The sequence below is a fragment of the Phyllostomus discolor genome, chromosome 4 (genome assembly GCF_004126475.2).
Source record: "Phyllostomus discolor isolate MPI-MPIP mPhyDis1 chromosome 4, mPhyDis1.pri.v3, whole genome shotgun sequence".
Taxonomy (NCBI): domain Eukaryota; kingdom Metazoa; phylum Chordata; class Mammalia; order Chiroptera; family Phyllostomidae; genus Phyllostomus; species Phyllostomus discolor.
This window is the reverse complement of record NC_040906.2, coordinates 180704427-180731592: the sequence shown is the minus strand read 5'-3', so window position 1 is coordinate 180731592 and position 27166 is coordinate 180704427. Positions and strand designations below refer to the sequence as shown.

Here is a 27166-nt window from a genome sequence, read left to right as displayed (position 1 = left end):
AAAATTGAACTGTACAGAAGTCTGACAACCAAGGAGTTAAAATAGACACGTTCATCCAGACTGGTAGGAGGGGCAGAGTCAGGCAGTAGGCGGAGAGGGGTCAGACCAAGAGGGGTCAGGGAGTGAGACCAACTGTGCAACCCAGGGTCTCAGCGAGGGGAAATAAAGCCTCAAAACACCAATTGAAAACGCCTGTGGGGGTTGAGGCAGTGGGTGAGACTCCCAGCCTCACAGGAGAGTCCATTGGGGAGACCCACAGGGTCCTAGAACATACACAAGCCCATCCACATGGAAATCAACACCAGAAGGGCCCTATTTGCTTGGAGGAAGCAGCAGAAGGGACTGAAATGTAAGAGAGAGAGAGAGAGAGAGTGGAGCAAGCACCATTGTTCCCTCTTAGACCCCGCCCCCACAAACAGGGTCACAACCCAGCCACTGAGTTGCCCCACCCTGGTGAATACCTAAGGCTCTGTCTATCACTACACAACAGGCATGACAAGACAAAAAAAAAAAAAAAAAAGGCCCAAAAGGAAGAACAGATCAAACCTCCAGAAAAAATATAACTAAGTGATGAAGAGATAGCCAACTTATCAGATGCACAGTTCAAAGCACTGGTGATCAGGATGCTCACAGAATTGGTTGAATTTGGTCGCAAATTAGATGAAAAAATGAAGGCTACATTAAGTGAAATAAAGGAAAATGCACAGGGAACCAATAGTGATGGGAAAGAAACTGGGACTCAAATCAATGGAGTGGACCAGAAGGAAGAAAGAAACAACCAAACAGAAAAGATGGAGGAAACAAGAATTCAAAAAAATGAGGAGAGGCTTAGGAACCTCCAGGACACCTTTAAAAGTTCCAACATCCGAATTATAGGGGTACCAGAAGAGGAAGAGGAAGAGCAACAAGTGGAAAAGTTATTTGAACAAATAATAAAGGCGAACTTCCTCAATCTGGCAAAGAAAATAGACTTCCAGGAAGTCCAGGAAGCTCAGAGAGTCCCAAAGAAGTTGAACCTAAGGAGGAAAACACCAAGACACATCATAATTACATTAGCCAAGATTGAAATGAAGGAGAGAATCCTAGAAGCAGCAAGAGATAAGGAGACAGTAACCTACAAAGGAGTTCCCATAAGACTGTCGGCTGATTTCTCAAAAGACATCTTGCAGGCAAGAAGGGGCTGGAAAGAAGTATTACAAGTCATGAAAGGCAAGGACTTACATCCAAGATTACTCTATTCAGCAAAGCTTTCATTTAGAATGGAAAGGCAGATAAAGTGCTTCCCAGAGAAGGTCAAGTTAAAGGAGTTCATCATCACCAAGCCCTTATTATATGAAATGTTAAAGGGACTTATCCAGGAAAAAGAAGATAAAAAAATATGAACAGTAAAATGACAGCAAACTCACAATTATCAACAACCACACCTAAAACAAAAACAAAAAGAAACTAAGCAAACAAATACAACAGGAACAGAACCACAGAAATGGAGATCACATGGAGGGATAGCAACAGGGGATTCGGGGGAGGAGAGAGGGGAAAAGATACAGAGAATAAGTAGCATAGATGGTAGGCAGAAAATAGGCAGGGGGAGGGTAAGAGTAGTATGGGAAATGTAGAAGCCAAAGAACTTATGACACATGGACATGAACTAAAGGGGGGAAATGTGGGTGGGAGAGGGTGTGCAGGGTGGAGGGGAATGAAGGGGGGAATGGAACAACTGTAATAGCATATCCAATAAAATATATTTTAAAAAATCAGGAAAAAAAACCTTCCAATTTTTCAAGTCACCTGGCAAATAGGTGAGAGCAATACACCCAAATACGGCACCAACTGAGTCCAAATTTTTAAAAAGCCCACTTAGCACCATGCCTCCTTTATAGGGGAAAGGAGAACAGGAGAGACTGTTTTGTCTTTGGAGGAGATAGTTAACATGCTGTAGATCGGGGGTCTGCACACTAAGGCCTGCAAGCCATACTAAGCCCTCAGCCTGTGTTTGTAAGTAAAAGTTTGTTGGAACAGGAAAAAAAACTTCAAAGAATTAAAGGAAATCATGCTTAAATAATTAAAAGAAGATATGTTAGTATTTTCTCCTCAAAAAGACATTATAGAAAATAAAGAAAAGTTATAAAGAATAACAAATAGAAATTCTAAAGTTGAAAGTTCAATACCAAAAGAAATCACTACAGGGCTTAATCATAGGTTTGAACTGGCAGAAGAAAGAATCAGTGAATCTAAATATACTCATTAAAAAAAGGTCAATAGAGATTATACAACTGAAAAAACAGAGAAGACAAAAAAATGAAAGAAAAAATAAATGTAGCCTAAGAGAAATGTGTGACAACATTAAACTCACCAGAAGGAGAGAAGAGAGAAACAAACAAACAAACAAAACCCCCCCCAAAAACGAATTAAAAAACTAATGATTGAGAATTTCCCATATTTGCTGAGAAACATTAATCTACACATCCAAGAGGTCCAGCAAACTCCAAGTAGGGAAAACTCAAAGAGAGCTTTGCCAAGAAATATCATAGTGAAAATGTTCAAAGACATTTTTGTCTACATTGAAAATTTGAAAAAGCAAAATTAAGCTGAAATAAAGACAATGTCAGATAAACAAAAACTGAAAAATAATCACTGTAAGCCAACCCAACTAACAAGAAATTCTAAAAGAATTTCTTCAGGCACAGAGGAGATTGTTGGGAACAAAGCTGAATGGGAGTAAAGGTATGACAGCAGATGGTAACTCAAATCTAAGGGACAAATGAAGGCAAACCTGAGAGATAAATATAAAGGTTACTATGACTAACGCTATAAATGCACATTTGCATTCTTTTCTTGTCTCAGCTCCTTTAAAAGACATGTTATTATATAAATTAATATTTATAAAAATGTCAGGTGTGTAAGAGTTATAGATATAATATGTATAACAATAATGGCACCAAAAGCCAGAAACAAAAACTATATAGGAGTAATATTTCAATACGTTACTGGAATTAAGTCAGTATAAATCTGAAATAGATTCAGATAAATTAAGCTAACATATATGGCAAAACACTAAGAAAATTATCCCAAAATACAGAAAAAATTGAAAAAGGAAATGAAATGTAACACTAGAAAATATTCATTACTATCAAACTAAAAAATGAAGAAAAAATAGATAAAAAGGATTAGACACAGAAAACAAAAATTCAAATGGTTTTGAATTATATCTAACAGATATCACTATACCCATAATAACATTAAATATGAGTAAGTTAAACAATCTAATAAAAAGGCAGAGTTTGTCATATTGGATGAAAAAACAAGAACCAACTGTATGCTATTTCAGGTAGACACACTTTAGATCTATAAGTAAAAATATTAAACCTACTTTTGCCAACCCCTAAATACACACATCAACATACAAATATTTTATGTTTATGTGCATATGTTTTAAGTTTATATTGTTGATTATTCTATATCAATACAAAGTAGTGCCTCATACTTATATTTAAGACTGCATAATATTCTTTGAATGAATACACCATAAGTGTGTGCATGTATATAATCATAATTATATATTTACTTATGACATGTATTTATAATGCATTAGGATGCATACATTTATATATGAGGGGTACACACCAAAAAATGGAAGGCAGAGGGTGGACCCTGGTAGGACAGGCTTCCTCCACTAGGTGAGTGTTGTAGGAATCCATCTGTATCAGTGCACCAGCTGGTGTTGCTGTGAGAGGCTGTATTGGGATTCGGTGAATTTTTTTTGAAGACTCTTTCAACACGTTTGCCATTTCATGATGGGTGATTTAGAAGCACACCTGGCCACACCGTACTGAGTGTTCAGCAGTTTGTGACAAAAAATGGTTTGGTCCCCATCCCCCACCCTCACTGTTCCCCTGATTTTGCCCCTGGGCAACATTTTTTTGTTTCCATGGATGAAAAAAGACCTCAAGGGGAAATGTTTTGTCAATGTGGAAGAGATAAAACAAAAAATGCCAGACGCACTAAAAAAAGTACAAAAGCATGCTTCTTTTAGAAGCACAAAAAGGCACCAAAATTGCCAAGTTCAAAAACTATTTTTAGCAGTGGAAAAATTGTCTCAGTAGATTTATTACATCAAATGGAGAGTACTTTAAAGGTGACTGAAGTTTAGACATGTAACAATAATATACAACTTTTATAAATAAATTCTGGGTTTTCTGTGTCCTCCCACCTATATACATAAAAACATGTATACATAATATATTACAATAGATATAATAAATGTGTATATTATATCTAATAGATATAGTAAACTCTGGAAATACACTAAAAATTAGTTGAGTAAGGGTTATTGTCTCTGAAATAGAGAACCAGATAGAGAACAGAGGGGAAGAAGCCTTTTACCCCATGTAATTTTGAACTATGTGTATATGTATCACATACTCCAAAATGAAGTTTTTAAAAATTATATTTCAAAATAGCATTTTACCTTAAGACAAAGCCCATAACATTCCAGTTAATAGTGTATTGTCCTTGTGAATATACTTTGGCTTAAACAAAAGTAATTCACTGGAAGAAGGCAGGTAGCAGGGAAATAAAGCCAAAGAGGCAGAGAACCCTGAAAAATAATTCAATTGCAAAAAATGGCAACAGCAGCAGCAGCTGCAGCAACAATAACAACACCATACACCTATGAAAATCAGTTTAAAATGGCATGTCATGCTACTTTCCAGGATATTAGTTTTAGGTGAAATTGTATTTCAATTTAAAGAACTGTATTTATTACCAGGCACAAATATCTTTAGCCTGATAAATTTCTAGGTTTGTTATGTATGTAAGCTTCCACTAGGGGGCAGTATATTTTTACAAGGTGAAGAAAGTCAGGAACACTATTGTTCTTTGCATTAGTCTGCCATAAATCTTATTCAATCAGACATACTTTTATTATGAACTAAATTTTGAGATAGTGTATACTGAAAAAATAGCAAAACTTTATTAGTCAAATGAAATTCATTTTTCACAGAAGACAGGCAGCTGGAGGCATTCTTTAGCAAATGATTTTTGGTCAGTCTCTCAAGAAGCAATCTACATAGAATCTGATTAGCTCTGTTTTGAAATCCCATGCACAAATATTAGTATAAGAATTTTTCTCAGAGATAGAGCCACTTTCTATTTATTTTTTAAACCTGCATGAAGTTAGGGAAAATGAGAACTCAGGACATTCTTAATTTGAATGCAAAGCTAAGCACACAACAAAATTTTGTCTATTCCTAGGCTCATCATAAATGCAAAGATATAAGTTTCATTCAATTACATAACCAAGAGAAAAGTAAAGAGCTTAAGAAAAATCCTTTGGAATATTGTTCAGTCTTAAAAAAGGAGATACTGACATTTGAGACAACATAGATGAACCTGGAGCATATTATGCTAAGTGAAAAGCAAGATAGAAAGACACATACTGTATGATCTCACTTGTATGTGGAATCTAAATGAATCAAAGGAGGGAGAAAGGTGGTTGCTAGGGATGGGGGGGTGGGGCAGAAGTAGGGAGATGTTGGTCAAGGAGCACAAAATTTCAGTTATGCAAGATAAATGAGGTCTAGAGAAATGTTGGAAAAATGGGAGCCACAAACAGAAAGTTCACGTAAACTGAGTTACTACTGCAAAAATAGGAAGATGAAGAATAAGAAAACTTTCTTCAGGGAGATACAAAATATTGTATATATTGATAAGAGAGAATGTTCACTTAGCCCATGTATAATCATTGAAAAGAGATACACACCTAGACAATATTTTGTGATCTATAACAAAATATAATGTAATCTACAACATTACAAGTTTAGTATAAAGGTTTCAGAAACATATAAAGAATTTCTTATAAAAAAGCAAATATAAGGGTGGCTTCAGGTCTCTCCTCTAGCAGAACAAAAGAGAGTAAGGTCTCCAGAGAAAAGGGAGGTTGTGGTCAAGAATTAATAACTAGCCATTGAAGTTCATGTGGAAAAATAAAAAGACAGTTTCAAATATGCATGGCATTGGAAAACAGACAATATATGTACTTCTTGGAAAAAATGAACAAAGCAAACAAAAGCCAATACATATATTTTTAAGATTTTATTTATTTATGTTTAAGAGAGAAAGGAATGGAGGAAGAAACAGAGGGGGAGAAACATCAATGTACAAGAGCAACATGGATGAGTTGCCACTTTGCACACCCCCAACCGGGGACCTGGCCTGCAACCCAGGCATGCGCCCTGAGCTGGAATCCTTTTGGTTTGTGGGATGATGCCCAATCCACTGAGCCACACAGGGCACACACACAAAAAATAATTTTAAAACCCTTTGTAACCAAGTGGGAGATTAATTAAAATGAAAGGTTGAAATAGGCTATATAAAACAATGGATGATTTTAAACATGTCTAAAGTAATTTAAACATGGTCTAAAAAATAAAATGCAACTTTGGAAAAATTACCGAAATAAATGTTAATATACAAAATGACATCTTTGTAATGTAAAGTAGGTCTCAAATACCAGATTTTATATTTAAAACAAGGAAGATATATAAGAAAAAGGAAGATAAAAAAGTAAAAATGCTAAATTATTTTACAAAGGAATAAGTAAACACAAATTTTATACTTTGTGTTGGTAGAAACAGATAATACTTTGATAGAGGTTCTTGGGAAATTTAACCATAGTAAAATTATAATAAAAATGTATACTTTCTAAAGCATTAAGGAAAATAAAAATATGTGAAATGGTTCATATTACAAACTACAACGTAAAACAGACACAAAGGAAACAAAAAGAAGCACACATAGTGGGTATAAATTTTAAGCTGTAAACATAGGTATGCAAGAAATTTTTTTTTCAATCAGTTTCACTTCTATTCTGGTAGCCCAGTTCTGCGTGGATAGAGTGGAATTATATTCTTAGATTTTAAGGGTTGTTCCACCTTGCCCTGTTGTTGGTGACAAAATTCTGAGAGGTTTACATAATGGTGCAAAGTTAGGCAATCTAGTCCACGAGAGAGACATCCAGATTACTGGGGACATTCACGCAACCCCTTGTGCACGGCCTCTTCCGGCTTTCCCTCTGGGCACAGGAATTTTTCTGCAATTTTTTTGTGTGCTCATGATATCTTCTACCCAGGTTCACAGCCAGCAGAGACTCAGTGGCTATGCAAATTAGCCCCTTCCTCTACCATTTCCCTATTTCCAAAGTTAACTTCAGAGACTGAAAATAAATAGGGTTTGGCAGCTTCCCGGGACCAGCTCTAAACCTCTGTCGTAGAACCAAAACCACTAAGCAGGTACAGTCCCAGGTTCGCCGGGACGCCGACGTGGGAACCCGAGGACGCTACGGAAGGCGGGCGCAGAGGAGCGGAAGAGTGGCGCGAGGAAGCGGAAGAGGGTCACGTGGGGCGGGGGAGGGGCGGGGGAGGGGCGGGGGAGGGGCGGGGGAGGGGCGGGGGGGGGAGAGGAAGAGGAGTGCGCCGGGCCCCCTGCGAGACTTCGGCCGTAGGGTCTGTATTTTAAGTGACGTCTAGGAGGCAACCGCTGCAGCTGGCTGGGTAACGGACTTTAGCGCGTCTCCTTGCGATTTCTAAACCGGGACCTGCCAGGGCCCAGCAGTCCCCGCGCCGCCGCCGCGCCGCCCACTGCCCTCTGCTGGGCGCGGGGACGCAGTACCCCGCGCTGCGGCGGCACTTGGCCTGGTGAGCGGCGGGTGGGGAAAACTTTCTTCAGAATGTGGAGAAGTAGCTAAATTGGGAGGCATTTTTTCAACGTGCTAATTTACATCAGGAATACTTTCCAGGCCCAGGGATAGGTAGTGTTATATGGCTAAAGAAAACAGTTTAGCTGATGCAATCAAATGTAGTGTCGTGAAGCGTACGGTCACAAAGAATGGCCAAGTGGGGCCAAAGAGCCAAAGCTTTTATAGGGCAAAAAATAAAGTAAGAGACAGGTAATATCAGATTGGATGGGCCACGTAGCCAACCTTTTGTAGGTTTGTAACCGAAGGGCAGGTGCTGATGTAAAGGAAAGTGGTTTTCCGGCAATCCTGGAGGAAGAGGGACTCTTGTCTCAAAGCCCATGTTAGCATCTCAGGCGTCCTGGCTAGTTTCTGAAGGGAAACGGTGTAGGAAGAGGAGAACTAAGAAATTTCTGGCAACGTGCTGTTTCTCGGCTCTGCCCTTGGGAGTTTTCGGTGTCATCTCCTGCGTGCATCATCCTGTAGTTTCCTTGTTGTATCCGCAGTTTTCACTGCTGCCATCTGGGAAAATACTTATAAGGAAACTTTTCATACCTGAATCTTTTATGAGTTTGTTAGTACAGCCTATTCTGTAATCACCACCTGATTAGTATATTAGGTTTATTTCAATCTCTGTTACAGGTTGAGAAAGCCCAGAGTCAGCTTGGCGTTTGGAGATTTGCCTGACACAATATACTGCGTTTCTGGTAAAAGGGAGCATTTATGGGATGGCAAAGTTTTCTGTTGGTTTGCTGATGTGCGGTCCTGGGCAGGTAATGTACCCAAGGATCTCTATAATTGACTTTCTCACTACCTATGCATTAAATTACCTGGGTTAACTAAAATTTACATCATTTGTTTTGTGCAGCCAACTTTCCAACAACAACAAACAAATAAAAATGCCCAACCTGTTTTTAGAATGTGTCTTCTAGAATTTTTTAGAACCTCAATAATACTTTTATTGCCACACACATACAAGGTTACAAACAAACGTAGGGGATCAAAACAACAGATTACTTACCTGTTGAAAAGACTGACAAGGCCTGGAGAGAAAAATCTTCATCTCCCCCCACCGACCCCCTTTTTCTCACACAACTGAGAGCCTATTGTTTACCAACCAGTGATCTAGGTGAGAACTCCCTTCCTGAAACTCTCCTGGAAGAAAAACGCCTTAGGGGAAAGACAGAAAGTGTGATGTCTGCAGGGGGAGGGAGGAACGTAATAATTAGGTCAAACAGCTGACCTGTTCTTGAAATTGTACTGTTCTGACTTGGAAGACCAGTGTGTAAACCTCAGTGGAGCACAGGCAGCGATCGTCATTCCAGTACGAGAAGCTAACTTGCGAAAAGGAATGGAGTCTAACAAGGGTGAGTGGTTTGTTTAATCGACAGGTTAAGTGGAGAACTGTTAAGCCTCCTATGATGTTATGGATTCTTAAGTCTTGTATGCCAACTGATTATTGGCAGATTTCATTTGTCAAGCACTGCTCAAGGCACTGCAAATGCTTTCCTGCTGTTAAACCTAGTGGAAGATTTGGGTAAGGAAGTAATTATGGAACAGTGTGAGTGAGGGTTAATAAAGAATATGAAGGAGAACAGACAATAAGGAAGAGTTTTTTTTACATCGTCTAGTGTATTAAAGGGGATGGTCTGGAGTTACTCTCATGGAGAGAAAGTGTAATAGGTGAGGGCTCACCTATACGGAGACTTGAATGAAGAGAACACCTGAAGAATTGGAGGAACTGAAAGAAGTTAATTGTGGCTGTGTGAGGAAGAAAGGTGTGTGTGGCATGTAATGAAATTTGAAATTATATAATGAGAGCCTAAAATGAACTCAAAAATTTTTAAAAAGGTCCTGTATTGACTGTCTGAAATAGAATATATCTGATTTTTTGTTGTTTACTACCTATCTTAGGCTAATTGTTTTCTTATTAAATATGTGTTTGTGGTAATTTTGTGGTTTACTGAATTTCAGAATGGGTAACAGGTTTTAAGAGAATGGCTAGGTTATTCCCCATGCAGAGAGGGCAACCTTTTGATCACCTTAGCAGAACTTTAAAAAAATGGAGAGTGGCACCTTCCATCTCAGCTTCTGTGGTGCTCCCTTCTCGTTCCCTTTTCCTGTGATTTGATCGCGAGCTCATTCAGCTGAACTGAATCTGCTTGAGTCAGGACAGCAAAGTTTTTTGCATGACAAGTTGTAAACATTCGCTTTGCCCTGAAGAAAGTTTATGAAATTGTAAATGCCTTAGAATCTGTTCATAATATTGTAAGTCTAGAACTAATCCAAAATTCTGATTGCTTAGCTGCATGTTTATACAAAATTGGAATCTCAACCCTTGTTAGGTTACTTGTACTGTCAGGAACTAGAGTCACTTAATAGTAGCTAACACCTTGTCAGCTCTTCAGAACTGAAGCCTTGTCTCTGAAGTTAGAATTGAGATGAAAGTATATGTAGTGCTATTAACAAATTTCTAGAATTGGATTCTTCAACAGAGGTCAACAAACCTGGTAGGCTTAAGCAGGGCCCTTGAGTTTCTATGGTACTGTTTGTGGCATAGACAAGGGAATAAGAGAAGAGGAGAGAAAAGGGGGAGAGTTAGTGGAAGGGGGCAGAAGTGGGTGGGGGCAGGTGAAAATATATGGAATTAATAGAAGGCTACATGAAGTATTTATAAGATTTCCTTGGGAAAATGAGCATATTGAAGATGTCTAATGAGGCAAAAATATTACTGACATAAATATTTAAATTTGTAATGATTTAAGGACAAAGAGAAATAGATCTGATGGAATCAGTACCAGTTGTCTTTGTGTTGTTGGCTTGGAGGGAGCGGTAATGTATGAAGAGAGAATAGACTCATTACAATGAAAGAAAACATGTTGTTTATTGATTCTGTTATCCCACAGTAAGAATTTAAAATGCTAATGATTTTATAAACCATACTCCATTATCTTCTTGTTTAATTCTTATTCTTTTCCCCAAACAGAATATTGTGGAAAACAAAGGCAATTTTTTTTTTAAACTAGCCACCCAAGTCCTTATCTGGTTTCTTTGGCACTTTTTTTTTATACTGAAATAATAGTCAATGTGAAAAAGATCAAGACCTCTTCCCCAATTTAACTTTCTACTGAGTTGTCTCTTGTATATCTGATATATCACTAGGTGCAAAACATGCAAGCACATATTCCAAGGAAAAGCAAGCTTGGACATATTTGAGAGAGGGGGAAAGGGAGGAAATGAGAGAGAGGGAGAGAGTAGTGGGGAGAGAGAGAGAGTTGAAATCAGACACAAAGAATATACCATATTCTTCACATTATATAAAATTCAAAGCAGACAAACTGATTTTGGATATTAGAGGTCAAGATAGTTATCCTTATTTGGAGTGGTGATCAAAAGGTGGCAGAGCAAACCCGAGATTCATGTTATCTGCTGAGTGCTATGTACGCAAATGTATTCACCTTGGGGAAGTTCACTGAGCTGTATATTCTTCTGAATGCATGTCTTATGTCAACAGCAGTGCTTATGTATGGTAAAAAGTCTGTGGGCGGAGTTGCAATTACCTGATGAAAGTGAGAGAAGAGGGACAGAACCCTGGGGAACACAGAAACCACACACACACATTCCTGTTTTTCCCCTCTTTCTCTGAACCCCTTCCAGCTTCTGTAAAAACATCACAGAAAGTAAGGATAATGCTAAGAATCAAATTTCTGTTAGAGAATGGAATTTCTCTTGTAGCATTTCTGCACTGAGACTGTCTCTGAGTGGACATTTGGACTGATTTCTTCTTAAATTTTGGAAATGTTAGAATTGGAAAAATAACTACCATCATGAGAAAGATTACCTGGAGGCAGAAGATGGCACTGAATACAGAACAGCAACATTCTTCTAAACCTCCCGAGTGTATTAGATCCTCACAAATGCACTGTCACTCTGTTATCATCTCTCAGTGGTAGCATCCTGAAATGATATATTTTGTGAATTGTTTGGTTTGAGAAAGGGGGGAAAGGAAAAGAATTCCATACTAACCATCTCTTCTAAGAGTGCTTTTATAAGTTGGAAAGTACTTCTAATTATACAAAAAGGTCTAGTAACAAAATAATATTACAGAAGTGTCTGTTCATCTGGACTACATATGCTTACGTCTCTTTTCCAGAAATGGCAAGAAGTCTTTTGAAGACATCATCTATGTCTCTAGGGACAAAATTGCTACATCAGACGGGAATGGCACTTTATAATACATCTCATGGCTTCCATGAAGAAAAAGTAAAGAAAGTTCTTCAGCAGTTTCCTGGGGGAACCATTGACCTTCAGAAGGAAGAAAATGGCATTGGCATTCTGACTCTGAACAATCCAAATAAAAGGAATGCCTTCTCAGGTTAGAGAGTTTTCTTTTGCTTGTGAAAGAATAACACTAAGTCTAACCCGCTGTTACATGACTCTTATCCTTACCCTGGTGACATTCCCATTCACTCTTGGAAGTCATGGATCCCTGTGGAACATGAAAACAAAACAAAACTGTCATTTTTTACTAATTGTGGAAATTTTAATGCTTTTCTTTTAAAACAATCCATGAATACAGATGCTGATAAAAAGGAAACTGTCAGATTAATCTTGACTTTTTTTTTCCATTGAAATGTATTAACTGCTTACTAGCTTCATTTGTTTGTGTTCAGCTAATGTCAGTGGGAAACAAAGAAAAGGCGTTTTCAAATGTTTTTAAAAACTAAAGAGAAAAACCTATACATTAAAAAAGAAATTACTTATTAGCTTAAGTTTTTTATGAGAATTGAAATAAGACTGTGATTATAACCATGTAATTCCAGTATTATCAGTGAAAATACTTCCCGCACCTGTTTGCTGCTCCTTTCCCAACTTGTGGATACTCGTGAGTACCTTCTGTTTGCCAGGCGGCACTCTTGGCATACAAGAATGTTATGTTTAAGAGTCCTGAAGGTCCAGGATACATGGTCATTTGCAATTTTTTGCCAAAGCTGAAATTGAAATGATGCTACCTTGATGTTATGCAAAAGCTAATGAGTAACCTTGTTGAATACCCAGCCCTTGTATTTCAAGGTGATTTGGCATTTTCTGTATTTGTCATTTATATACTTTATGAAGGTAAATTATATTCTATAGTAGCATTTGAAATATTGGGTTCAGAAATACCTCAGTACATTGTCACGCATCTATATGTAATCACACCTATAAACATAATTCAAAAGACTGTAAACCATAAGTTGTCTATGGTGGATCTTTAAATCAAAGATGACTTTTCCTTTCCACTCAGCAGAGTTCAGAGATGTCTATCTCTGTCATTGTTAATCAAGAGAAATATAATTCAAGACACAAATGTGAGCCACATACATAGTTTAAAATTCTGTAGTGGCCATATTTTAAAAAGTAAAATGAAACAGGTAAAATTAAATTTTTTATTTAACTCAGTGTGTATTCAAAATATTTCAACATGTGACTAATACAAAAAATTAAACATTTTTTTAAATATCAAGTCTTTGAAATCTGGTGTGTGTTTTACACCTACTGCACTTCCCAGGGCACCTTTGGACTAACGACATGTGAGTGCGTTATAGCAGCTACGTGCAGTGATGGCTACTTTATCGAACAGGGTGGTTTCATACCTTCAATGAGTCCAGAGAATAAAGACCTGGGACACTAACATTAGCCTAGGAAAAATAAGATTAGCAAAGTAAGACTGCTCTAAGAATTAGATTAGATTAATAGTTTTCATTTACTACTGAATAGCTACAAATAACTTACATTAGTAAAACTTTGTATTCAAATGGAAACAAATGTTAATTTGGTTCTTAATTAACACTAATACAAATAGAGCTATTATACATCAGTGTGGGTAATGGTATTTTGTTGGGTTGGGAGATGATGATTGAGCCCCATACTACACAACCCCCAAGGCCCTCATTTGAAAATCATCCAAGCAGATACTCTTTAAGGTCCCTTCCAACTTTTAACATGTATTTTACAAAGTCAGAAAGATGAGTTCAAGATTAACTACTATAGATTTCTCATACTCAAGGCCAGCTTTTTTTTAAAGCTTAAATATTAGGGATGATTGAAGGTCCATATTTACCTATATAGATTTATTCTCACCCTAAATGTGTGTTTTTCTGTAAAAAGAAAAAAAAAAACTATTAGACTGTTAATCTTTTGAGAGCAAGAACTATATTTCTAAAGCACCTACAACATTCTTGGGTAGGTAGGTCTGCTTTTCAACTAGGTCGTAACTAGCAATTAGGAAGGAGGGCCGAACTGGTCATTATTTATTGTGGGAGCACTTACTTCCTGGTTACTGCAAAAAATGGCAAAGAAAATAACAGTTTTTGACATCATGAGGTTTATATTCCTTAGAAGTGAGCATAGTTTAATGGGTTATACATAGTAAATTTTGGAATCTTGTGGTAGAGATTTTGCTGAATTTAACCCTCTGTTACGATCTTTCTGTTGGCTTCTAAAGCATATTCTTAAGCAGAGGGAAGAGTAAATTTAATCACGCCGAGAGCATTATGAACTTTTCAAGCTTGGAAGACTTCCACAAATAAGCATAAATGGCAGTCTCTGCTATTTCCATTTTAAATTCGTCTATTATAAACAAATTCCAGTAGAATTTTTGAATGATATCAAGGTAACAGTCTAAATAAATTCTAGAATCAATGCTAGTCTTTTTATTGGCGTTCAACCAGGTACTTCCACTGTATGCCCTGGGCTTCCTAGCACAGTTTCTCAGCCGGGAAACGAGATGATATTTACTACGTGTTATTACTAGTTTTGATGTGGTTAGGGTTGGAATGTCGCCGTAGTTTCAACTGCAACCTACTTGAAATAGCAGACCTGCCCAAGGATGTCCCAACACTTCAATAATCCCAACACTGCCCAGTATTATCATAACAGCTCATGCTCTGAGGCAGCACTGTAGTTGAATTAGGGATGTCGGCACAGCTCGTTATGTGTTTGCTGACTGAGACAGCGTGTGCTGCTGTGAAGTCAGGCCTGTATTTTGTTTTTACCCCAAGGAATATGTTTTCTTAACACCAATTCCATAGTATTGATTCCAACGTTCATATTCCTAGGACATAATATTATATCCGCATTTTTCTTCATAACCATATATTTGTGTAATTTCTTAAGAAAGAAAGAGAGAGATTGCTAACAAATTGTGAACTTCTAAAACAGGCAAAAAAAAAAAGTAAATAGAGCAGGCACTGTTATGTATACCTCTTCTGGATATGTTCATGGTGGCAACATAGCAGGAATTTAACATTCAGTAAATACTTGTAAAAAGTATGATCTAAGCACCGTGTTTGCCACCTCATTGTTTCTAGATTATCTCTATTCACTGAGTGTCTTAGCTGTTTGTGATTCCCCCTCTACTCTCTGACAGGTGTTATGATGCTACAGCTTTTGGAAAAAGTGATTGAATTGGAAAACTGGACAGAAGGGAAAGGCCTCATTGTTCGTGGGGCAAAAAATACTTTCTGCTCAGGGTCTGATCTGAATGCTGTGAAAGCACTAGGAACTCCAGAGGCAAGTATATATGAATTGTATACTAGGTTCTACAAGTTTATCGTACGTCTATGCTGAGTTATTTATATTTTACTTATATGGTTGTGATGACAGCTACTCTTGAATAGCTTTTCAAAGATCGAGTTTTGTTTTGCTTCTTAAAGATTAGGTTAAGTACTGTGAATGAAGTACTGGAATTAAAAAAAAAAAAGGAAGGACAGGAAAATTAGCAATAACCAAAGTGTTATACATTATTAAATTTAGCAAGAATTTGAATTCTTAAGTGGAAGCCCCTTAGCATCTCCTGATAAAGAATTTTACACAGGTATAATATAAAGTATTATAGATTTGGTACATAGTAGGCTTCAACAAATGATAACAATTTAAAAATTTGCTTTTAATTATTATTCATATAGAAAAAAATCCTAATCATCTTCCATTATCAGTCCTCCTAGGAATCTCTCTTTCTTAAATTCAGGCTTCCACCCACAACACCTACACCAAAAAGCAAAATGAGAGAGAGAAGGCAGGGAGGGAGCGGGGGGAGAGAGAGAAATGACAAAATGTATTAGTTGCCATTTAATTACAGGTCACTCGCATCTACACAAATATTTAGGTAATAAATGGGGAGTTGTATTATTTATTTATTTTTAACTTATTTTTAACAAATTGTTGATACTGTTACAGATGTCCCCCATTTCCCTTCCTTTTCTCTCCCTCCCCAAGCCCTGCCACCGGCCTTCAGTCCCCCTCCCTGCCCCCACCCCCCGAGATCTGTCAGTCAGTTCCATTGCATCCATGCCTCTGGTTTTGTTTTGTTCCTCAGTTTAGTTTGTTCATTAGATTCCACATATGAGTGAGATCATACAGTATTCATCTTTCTCTGACTGGCTTATTTTGCTTAGCATGATATTCTCCAGGTCCACCCATGCTGTCACAAAGGGTAAGAGTTGCTTCTTTGGTATTCCACAACACTCACACCACTACCTGTGTTTGCATAAATATATGGAAGCAAAGAGTTCTCTCTCGGTAATTTTGGTAGCCTTGGATTTGAATGCTGGTTTCGACATTTTCTGGCTAAGTTATTGGACAATCACTTAATCTTTCCAAGTCTTATCTTCCTAATCTATAAATGAGAATTATGTATTTCATAAACTATTGTAAGGACTCAAGGTAATGTATATAAAGTGACTTCTAGCACAGTATCAGAAAAATGTAGTTGTTTTTATTTCAAAGCTCTTGATTTTAATAAATATTCAAGAAATGGTTCACAATTTGTAGCACCACTAGACTTAAATTTGTAATGTGTCTGAATGACTAGAGCATAAAGCTGGCAAATCCAATGTATGGATTCTTGCCCAAGCTCTACTAATAAACGTGTGGCCTACAAGTCACTTGATTATAATTTTTCATCTCCAGAATGATTGCATTACTGGGCACCTTTGTTCACAAAAGACACTGTAAAGATAGAATGAGATAATAGGTAATTGTGGGTCTGATAAAAGTTGGGTAGGAAAATATCCCTAAAAAAGCGAAAGGTTATTTTGTTTTCTTCTAGTTAGAAGGTTGTCTCTGTCTCTTCAGATGACACTGCCAGGATTCCCCCCCTGTGTATGTAAAGTTCAAGTGGAAACACATTAATGATCTAAGTTGTGTAGGAAAATGTGTAGTTTTTATACAGACTTCAGGTAAGGGGTCACTTTTAAAAGTCCATTCTTTCTAGTATGGACATTCTCCAAGTTATCTGCTCTGTTGAATGCCTGCAGTAGAGTAAGATTAGCTTCTGATCAACAGCTGACAACTGAGGTGGAGGGGCCCCCAGTGCTACAGCAGCACTGGGGATGTCCGTCACCTGTAGTTACGCACACCTGCCAGTCTCATCAAAAAGCCCTGGAGTTGTGATTTTACCTTATAATGTGTATTTTACAACCCCGCTCAGTATTTACAATACGTTATTTTATTTAAAGCATTCTCCTGGGTAGGTGGATCCTTTCTTGTACTTTTATGAAATCTGCCTGTTACCATATTTTACTATGTATAATGCACCCCCACATATAATACACACCCACATTTTTGGCCCAAACTTTCAAGAAAAAAAATTTGTTTTAATTTTTTAATTAATTTATATTTAGATACTTGTTTTTTGTATTATAAAGGAATTTATTGTTGAACATATCATGGTACAAGAAACTTTATGTAACAAATAATTACAAAACATGAGAACAGATACAAGGAATTTCAGGTACTACCCATATATAATGTGCATCCTTATTTTCCCCTCAGAAATATGGGCAAAAAGGTGTGCATTATACATGGCAAAATACAGTAATAGTGTAGGAAATATGCAGCATAGGAATAAAAAATTTGAATAAACTTCTCTTATGGACAATATTAAAAACCACAGTAACATGTATAAAGTATGGGGTATATTTGTCTCACAATGATTTTAAAATTAACAAGCAGTAGAAACAATATATAAAGTTCCTGGTAAATATTTCTATTTCTCATATAGACGGCATTTCTATATGTCTCAGAAATAGCTACAGGTATGTGTAACACTGAAATTTAAAGTGGCATGGAGACTCCTGTGGCTCATCCTTGTGTATGAGTTGCAGCTGTGTGTATGAATGCAGCTGCCCCTCGCTGCCGAGAGTGTGCTTACTCTTTTTTGTTGCAGGTGCATCAGTAGCATCTGCTGATTGGGTGCATTTGCTCTTTGAGCATGATGATTTTAGAAATTGGCTTATTTTCCTTTCTAATTACAATGAGATGCTTGAAAGTGACTATTAAATGGCATTTTTAAAAAAACATGATCATGTTGATGGTTTTGCCACTGTATTTTTTTCAGTTAAAAAATTTTATTAGCGAAAATGACCAAATATAAACAAAAGTAGAGAGACTAATACAGTGAAACCCTCATGTATGCACTCATTATAGCATCAACAGCCATCAACATTTTATTAAATCTGTTTATCATTCCACTTTTTTTTATGTAGCTGGTCTCTTAAGAAGTTGGTTTCATTTTGGTATCCTTTGTTTAATGAGTAGGAAAAGAGCTTCAACTGTCCCTACTCAATCAGTTCTTGGTTGAGAAAGTCCTGGCAGAGAGATGAATTAGTACAGCACAAGAATTAGGCCCCGAGAAGTTATGGGACAGAGAAAAGAATAAAGTGGGAAAACACTCTAATGTGAGTATTGGGTTGCCCAAAAAGTCCATATGTGTTTTTATTCTGTAAAATAAAAGACATTTTTCATTTTCACCAATAACTTTGATTTGAATATTGTATGTCAGCTGTCTCTCATGGTATAATGTAGATTGTTTTTAATGTCTTGATTTGATTGCTATCAACTTTAACTGGTGTATCTGACTGTGGAACATCATCCAGTTAGAAATCTCCAGCATGAAATTTCATAAACCACTTTTGACACGTTTTGTGACAGTCACAGAACTTTCTCCATATACTGCACAAGTCTTTTTGTGCATTTCAGTTGCTTTTTTACCTTTCTTGAAATAATAAAGCATAATATGCTGAAAATGTTGCTTTTCTTCCATCTTTAATATTAAAATGGCTACACAAAAGTTCACCAATTTTGATAAGTTTTTTTAAAGCACACTGATATGACAGCTGTCCCAATACAATTGTTTTTGAATGAAGTTAAAGACAACTAAGCACTACTAGAGCCATCTTACTGAAAAAAAAAAAAAAAAAAAACCCAAAAAACAACCTTTTTGGCCAACCCAATATTAACCCAATTATAAGATTTAAATTTGTTTCACAGATGTTCTGTAGGTCACAATAAGTTTTTTTTTTCCAGAGGGCAAAAATAATCAAAATCTAATTATAAGCTTTAAGATATGAGGAGATAAAAACCTTTTTACTTTGCACTGAATGGGTATTATACCTAAAGGAAAAGTCTAACATTTTAGAAACCTTTATACACTTAATCTAGCTTGAAAATATCCTTTGCCCCCTGACCTACCTTGTTCCTATTCTGCCAATCCATTGCTCCTTATTTCTCATTGCTTAAATTTCTATGACATCAAAGTTCTTGTGTAACTTTATTGCTTTTGTTACTACTATTGAACAGCCCCATTTTAGCCTTACTAATTTATGGACAAGCTATTACAGTTGTCTCTAAGCTTTTCCAAAGTATTATGAGGATATAAATAAGTCCACATAGCAGGCACTTAGGGGGTGGAAAGAGACTCATTTATTGTTCTAGGATAAGATACTTTTACAGGTCGGGCATTTTCCCACTTAAGATAAATGTGACTTAGAGTTAATAGGATGTTAATATAGTTCCTTTGGCACTTAGGCTGTGTATTGTACTTCTCATTTCTATTTTTGTAGGAAAAGCTGGAAAAGTCAGGTTGGGTCTCAGGGTATCTTCCAGAAAGGATGAAAATATCACCTCCTGCAGCAGCTCTACTGACCTTTTTTTAGTGTTTCCCAGCTTCCAGCTTTCATTTATCAGAGCAAGTCTAGCTTTTCATTGGTTCCTTTCCTTCAGTTCTATCACAAGTAGGGATTTCTGGCTGATTGGCAGTTTGGCTGTAGTCTGTGTGGTGTTGACCACGATTTCATACTGCTTTTAAAGTGTTTCATACTGCTTTTTTACTGTTTTACTTTTGAATGAGAATTATAACAGTACACAGGCTAATACCTGCTTCACTTTCATTTCGATCAACTCTAAATACTTCCATCAGAATGTTAAGTACTCTAAACCTAGTAACAGAAAATATGCCTTTTGAGATCCTTTAACAGGCTGTATTAGACAGGTTTTCAATAGAATAGAAATCATTCCAGTTTTTAACTTCTAGCTCTTTGTGCTTGTATTAATTTTCTTATCACTTTATAATATAGACTGCCCTTCATGAAGAAAGCATTTTGTTTAGGAAATTGGCACCATACTGGTTTTTACCATTCGTTGACTGCATTTGTTTTAATGGTCAGCAGTTATCCACCTAAAAGTCATTTGACTCAGTTAACTTCATCAGACATATACTGTATGTAACAAAACATTGTACCAGCCTCCAAAGATAAAGAAGGCATTTTTCCAACTTCAAGGAACTTATTGCCTAAGCCTAAATAAGTGCCATCTCCCCTTCTACGTTATGAAGCCTTCCCAACTACCCCAACCAACTGAAATTAATTATTTCTTATTTGGTACTATTCTGAGTTTGTTCAAGCATTTTAAAAAATACTTATGCTATACCTTGATGTGTTGCATTTCTTTATCTCATAAGATTTTTGAGGAATAGGAACTGGGACCACAGTCTACTTACTATTGTCTCTAGCCCTTATCTTGTATAGATGAGCCTAATAAAAAATCCAAACACAGTGCACACAGGACAATCTATGAGTATTATCATTAAATTACAAAAATAAAAATATTGCAGAAACACAAAGGAGAACACTATTACTATGGGATTTAGACAGTGTTGATGGAAAATATTTGATCTGTGCACTCCCTAAAATACGTAGAGGCAAGGACAGGCTTTCTTTGAAATAATGGGAATGGTGTGAGCACAGACATGGGAACAAGTGTAAGCTGCTAAAGGAATGGCAAGTAGTTTGTTGTGGCTGAAGTTAAGATGCTTGAACGAACAGCACAGGTGTCAGTCAAGTTGGTAAAATAGTTTGGGATCAGTCCTTCCCACGTAATTTAGGCTGTTTTATTGGTGATATGAAATAATCATCTTATGGGAAGGTTTATCAGGCAGCAGGATATACTATATATTGCACAAGAAAAAGAAGTTAAATACAGAGAGGTGATTTGGGAAGCAAGGCTATTTTAATCATCTAAGCATGAATAACAAAAGTCTGGACTGTGTATTGACAGTGAAAATTAAAAAATGAAGGGATTATGTTGGAAATATTTCAAAGGAAGAATTTGGGAGACATGCTTGGTAACTACTTGAGAGTGGAAGAACTGTGAAATGGACGGGCCAAAGAAAACCAAAATTATGAGCCTTATTGACAAGAAGACCTTTTTCTGTTAACTCATAACTTGCTTACATTTATGTGATCATTTTTCCAACTGTCCTTTAAATCAAATAGAACAGGTATTTTTTAATTCTTTATTCCTTCCTTATGGACGAGGACACCGAAGTTCATAGTTATGCCTTACTCAAGTTCATGTTGTTATACAGTGGTAATGCTAGGATTCAAACTCAACTCTGTTTTGCCATGCTGAATATGAAGTATTGGCAGAATGTGAATTTCTAGTAGGCTTTGGGACTCTATGTGAAAACAATAGTTGAAGCAATGGGAATGGATCAGATTTCCAAAGAAATTGTAGATAAAGATGGTGAAGAGAATCATGGATTGGAATTTTTGGTATACAAGCACTTAGAGGATTTAGCTGAATAAAAAGAGACAAAAAGAAAACTGGAAAAGAACAATAAAAGAGAAAAGAAGAGAATCAGGAGTCAACAGGGTTACTAGAAACTGAGTGAGAATATCAAAGAAACTTGTCAAGGCAAAATACCATTTCTTAAAGAGATAGAGGAAGATGAGGAAAGGAAAAGCCATTTAATCTGACACGATGAAGATTATTAGAAACCTTTGAGGGGAGTCTTGAGAGAAGTCTGAAGATCAGACTATACTGGCCTGAAGAAGAGAAAAAAAAATGCAGTGGGTTCAGACTACCTTTAAGAAATTGTTTTTATATGTTCATATTCTTAGGGGATCGGAGTTTTGGATAATTGGTGGGTGTCTCTTGTTCCACTCTCCAAACTACTCTGAGTAGAACTCCACACTCTTCTGAGTTATTTAACTCTCACATCTAAGTCTTTGCTAATACTTCATGCAAAGCTGAGCTCGAATCCTAGAAAATCAACATTGAAAACTGCATCAATCAATGTGCATTTCACAGCATCAGAGTTTTAAATGAAGACCTCATTAAAAAATGTTAGATGTATTTTTGACTGCTTCTAACTCCTGAAATTAAAAAATTTTATAATAATTTGCACTAAACCTTTGTGTTTATTTTTATTTAAAGGATGGAGTGGCCTTATGTATGTTCATGCAAAACACCTTAACAAGACTTATGAGGTAATTTTCTTTTTAAAATATGATTTCTAAAAAAACAAAAAATAACTCTTTATTCTATGTGTTGCACCAGTTAAAAGAGCGAGCTGATTTTCCAATTATATTTATTCTAATGATGACCTATTTGTACTATCAAGGGTAATCATTTAATTAAGTGTTAGCAAAATATATACAAGTATTTAAAAAATAAGAGACATGAGAAAAAGAATTTAAGACACAGCACTTTTCCCTAAAGAACTTATATTACTATTAGCTATATATGTGTGTAGTCATAGAGATGGGAAAGTTAAATACTGATATTATAGCAGAATAAAGACACATAAAGGTTACCTAATCAAAATTAATAGAATGTATAGTGAGGTGGTCTGTATCTAAGGGAGAGAGAAAAAGACCTGCGGGTTTCTGGGGAAGATGGATTCACTTTGCACCTGAATGAACAAGCAAAAGGAGAGAATTCTCAGCCTATTGCTGTGCATTTGGGTGACAAACAATGACTGGTTTGGGCGTATTAGCTTTGTATTCCAACTGGAAACAACTTAAAAATGACAAAAACTAAGGAAATTTGTATTTATTTAGTATATTTACCAATTGGACATCACTGTACTTTTGTTGTTCTTCATATGTGAGAGCATAAGAAGAGTAAAGGAATCATAATATTACTATTCTAAAATACTTCATTATATTGGCAACTGTTCACCTCCATTTTCCTATTACATCTGACTTTTTCTTACACAAATCTTGAGTTTTGTTTTAAATATTTTTTTAATTGGGAGTAGTGTAAGAAATTTGCAGTCACTTTAAAGCTACAAATTTGCATTTCAGTTATAACAAAAAAAGATCCATTATTTCAGAAACATTTTAGACTTACCTTTTAATACTGAAACAGTCCTGCACTGCAAAGCGGGTCTTTGCACACAGGAGAGGTGAAGAGATTTATTTTTACCACAGAATCATTCCTTTACATAGGAATTGTCTATGGATCATTTGAGTGAGCAGTGAAAAGATAGGGACCTTTATAACAACACAGTCTGGGAACTTGTTCCTCTGTACCACATTTCTTCCCTTAGGCTGTGGCCTTAACTTTCCCATATATAATCTGGTATCAATAAAAATGGACCAAAACAATATCACATTGAATTATTCCTGATTGCCAGTAAGTAGCTGAAAAGTTCCAGGAGCTGTATGTCATCCAAAAATATCCATTTATTTGGAATAAAGTTACAAGCTGACTACAATTTAAAAATATATGATTCAGGGAGGTACTTTGATACGTTTACATGGAATTTAGTATGAATTAGTATATCTTCAGATATATTATACTGTTTTGCTCCTCATGATCCCTTGAGATTTATTATTATAAACATAGTTCAATAATTTTGTTTCTATGCATCTTAAGTTTTAAAATAATATTCACAGATTAATACTGAAATGAAAAATGTTAACATATTTTTCCTTTTTCCTTCAACATACAGACTTCCTTTAATAAGTGTTGCACTAGTTCAAGGTTGGGCGTTGGGTGGAGGAGCAGAATTTATTACAGCATGTGATTTCAGGTAGGATGAAGACTGTATTACCCCTTGCACAGACACAACTAACATATGCTCAAATTTATTATTCACCCGAATATAAGTATTTCATATAATCTTAAAATAGAAAAATCAAGAGCACATTTTTAAAATTATCATTAGAATAGATAATTTTAGTCAGTCAAGCATAACTCTGCCATCATTTTATTACCACTCATTCAAAAAGTTAAAATAAATTTGGTTTAAATAAATCAAATTCATTTTAGTAAAATCCATCCCAGCATCTTGGGCTTTAGAACCAACTTTTACATTCAGCTGATACTCAGTGAATTTATTCCCGGCATAACCCTTGTCTGTATTATAGGAATAGCTCTGAGCCAGTGTTTGAGTCAGTTCCAGGATGTAATTTAGAACTATGAATTATTAAATTTTATTCTGTGGGAAGCTACTTTATAGGATTGTGTTCAGTGTTAAACAGTATTCCCGTCTCTAGACCATTTGGCATTATTTCTGTAATTTCTATTTCTTCACTTTTGACATTTTCTGTTTATTTTAACAAGGCAGTGCCCCCTTTCAAATTTGGAGCTAGATTCAGATTCTCAGGGCACTTGTTCTTTCTTCCTTCCTGTTAAAAACTATGTATTGAAAACTACTATTTTCATGGACATTTGCCTCTAAAAAAATTGTTCATAATTCAGGAAGATTTACCCTTGTAGGAATTCACACCTGTGAGGATGAAGTTCTCTTTCCCAGTGGTTTAATAAATAGGCATTTGTGAGAAATATTCTACTGGAATATCTCTCCTGATTAAAGGGCCAAAGATTAAGGGTTTGTTGTTCTTGGTGCCGATAGAACCAAACCACCTGCAGTTGAGCGTTGAACCCTTTGGAAAGTTAAACTAACTTGTGGTGTTTATTTGTTTGCAATGAGTAGGTGAAAGCCATGATTTTTTTTTTAAGAAAAATTCAGACATGACCTTTTGTCCAAATTAAGGTGTTAACATAGTGAAAATCTCACCAAAGTGTGGAGTCAAAATAAAACTCATAGGCAGCATTCCCTAAACAGTGTAACTTTATGCAGTCTATTAAGAAGGTACAAATACTGAACTGGCAATTGTGAACGTCTTTTGCTACGTTCACGAATTTCTTTCTGTTAACTCCTCTTTATTGTACCACTTTGCTTATTAATCACCCTATTCATAAAAATCCCAAGATTTGGGGACAGTGAATTCCTGCTATAGGAAATCACTGCTCAGTCTCACCCAAGCTGCTATGAACTTTTGCAATGGTATCTCCGGTTCCACTCCAGCCTAGCTAGCTATTGTGTGTACTGTGAGGTTAGCACACACAATGAAGCCACCCTACCTGTGTTTTCATTCTGGCTCTGCTATAGCTGCACAAGATGTTGAGGTGTGTATATAGTTACCTCAATTTTTTTCTCTGTAAAATGAGGCTGTTACTGTACCCCATATAGTTGTTCTGAGGATTGACATGAAGTTCTATAGAAATCTAGTATGTTATTGAATGTTATAGTCTTAACAGTGTAACCAGGGTAACCCTTTTAAATAAGTCAGATACTACTCTCTTGAGTAACCTCCTCTAAATAGCTTCACACTTAAAAAATAAAATCTGAACTCCCATTTAAGAGTTAATACGCATACCTCTCCAATTTCCACTGCCATTACTGATTCCTCCATTCTAAGCACAGTAGCCTGTTCCTCAGAGATACTAAGAAATTCTATTTCAAGGCCTTTGCACTTACAGTTCCTCTTCCTGGAACACTTGTCCCCCCAGGTTTTTTCATTGCTCGCTCACTTGGGTAGCTGCTCAAATATTCAGAGGCCTTTTCCATCTAAAATAGCACACCCCTAACACACACACCCTCCTTCTGTAGTCCCTTGCCCCATTTTATTTTTATAGCACTTACCAGCACTGACATTATATCGTTCAGTGTCTTTCTCTTAACAGCAATATAAACTGGCATTGGTAGTGCTTAGTACTTATATGCTGGGAGACTGGATAGATGCTGGTTAAAAAACAATTTTTCTTTTCCTGTGGACAACTGACTCTGACTTGCTGTTTTTTATTTTTTCATGGTATGCACCTAATATTACCTACTTACATATTTTCATTTAACCTAGGTTTTCTCATTAGGCCACCACTTACTTTAGAGGTACATTTTGGGCTTTTTTTTTTTTTAAGATTTTATTTATTTATTTTTAGGGAGGGAGAGAGAGAGACATCAATGTGCAGTTGCTGGGGGTTATGGCCTGCAACCCAAGAATGTACCCTGGCTGGGAATCGAACCTGGGACACTTTGGTTCCCAGCCCGCGCTCAATCCACTGAGCTACGCCAGCCAGGGCTCATTTTGGGCTTTTAAAAATAAATATAAAGGCATTCTTATTTATAAAGTAAAGAAGAAACAAGCACAACAAAAATGTTGATACTGTTTTTAGAGGGAGGTCATATGTATTGTGTAGAATGTAAATTCTGTATTTAGCCAGATTTTTTGAACATTCAGTTTTTAATGTATCTACCTATAAAGACCTATGGAGATTTCTGATCAGATCATGAATGGTTGGTAGTTGATGAATAAAGCATATATACTTAGTTAAAATTAAGCTGTTTTTTCTTTTCTGTGTTGCAGATTAATGACTCCAGGGAGTGAGATCAGATTTGTTCACAAGGAGATGGGTATAATACCAAGCTGGGGTGGCGCTACCCGGCTGGCTGAAATTATCGGCCGTAGACAAGCTCTCAAAGTGTTAAGTGGGGCCCTCAAAATGGATTCAAAACAAGCTTTAAACCTAGGGATGGTTGACGAGGTCTTGCAGTCTTCAGATGAAACTGAAAGTCTGGGAGAGGCACTCGAGTGGCTAAAGCAGTTTACTGAAGGGCCAACAGAAGTAATTAGAGCTTTGAAAAAAGCTGTTTCTTCAGGCAAAGAGCTTTCTTTCCAGGAAGCATTACAGACCGAAAGAGATCTTTTAGGGACACTTTGGGGTGGACCAGCAAATCAGGAGGCTATTGCTAGGAGAGGAAAATTCTGTAAGTAGGTATTTTAAATATGAGGTACTGCAATAATTAATGTGTAAGAGAGTTAAATATTAAATATGTTAGAATTACTTCGAAGGGTACCACTGGTATTTGGGTTTGTTTTTAATAATTTTTTGAGTACCTAAACTCATTGGCATAATTTTCAGAATACTCTAGTACCCCCTTGACTTGCAGAGGTTAGGTTCCGTGATTCCCAGGGGAAGGCTGAAACTGAGGATAGGAACAAACTTTCTGTATACTATTTTTTTCCTTTAATTACACAC

At 36.4% G+C, this 27166-nt stretch overlaps 1 protein-coding gene across 7 annotated transcripts; it reads left to right on the top strand.

The window, feature by feature from the left end:
- The first annotated feature begins 7441 nt into the window (after positions 1-7441).
- ECHDC1 (ethylmalonyl-CoA decarboxylase 1) lies at positions 7442-26912 on the top strand. 7 transcript variants are annotated; one of them, XM_036024668.1, is made up of 8 exons: positions 7450-7694; positions 8375-8500; positions 9005-9099; positions 11886-12107; positions 15144-15286; positions 22271-22323; positions 23793-23873; positions 26494-26912. In XM_036024668.1, exons 3-8 carry the CDS (start codon positions 9084-9086, stop codon positions 26900-26902), a joined length of 924 nt encoding a protein of 307 aa, XP_035880561.1. In that variant the 5' UTR covers positions 7450-7694; positions 8375-8500; positions 9005-9083; the 3' UTR covers positions 26903-26912. The 7 variants fall into 7 exon arrangements, with proteins under 7 accessions (XP_028366575.1, XP_035880561.1, XP_035880560.1 ...); XM_036024667.1 differs by having other exon boundaries at positions 8375-8505; positions 9010-9099; XM_028510774.2 differs by lacking the exon at positions 9005-9099 and having other exon boundaries at positions 7442-7694; positions 8375-8505.
- The last annotated feature ends 254 nt before the right edge of the window (positions 26913-27166 follow it).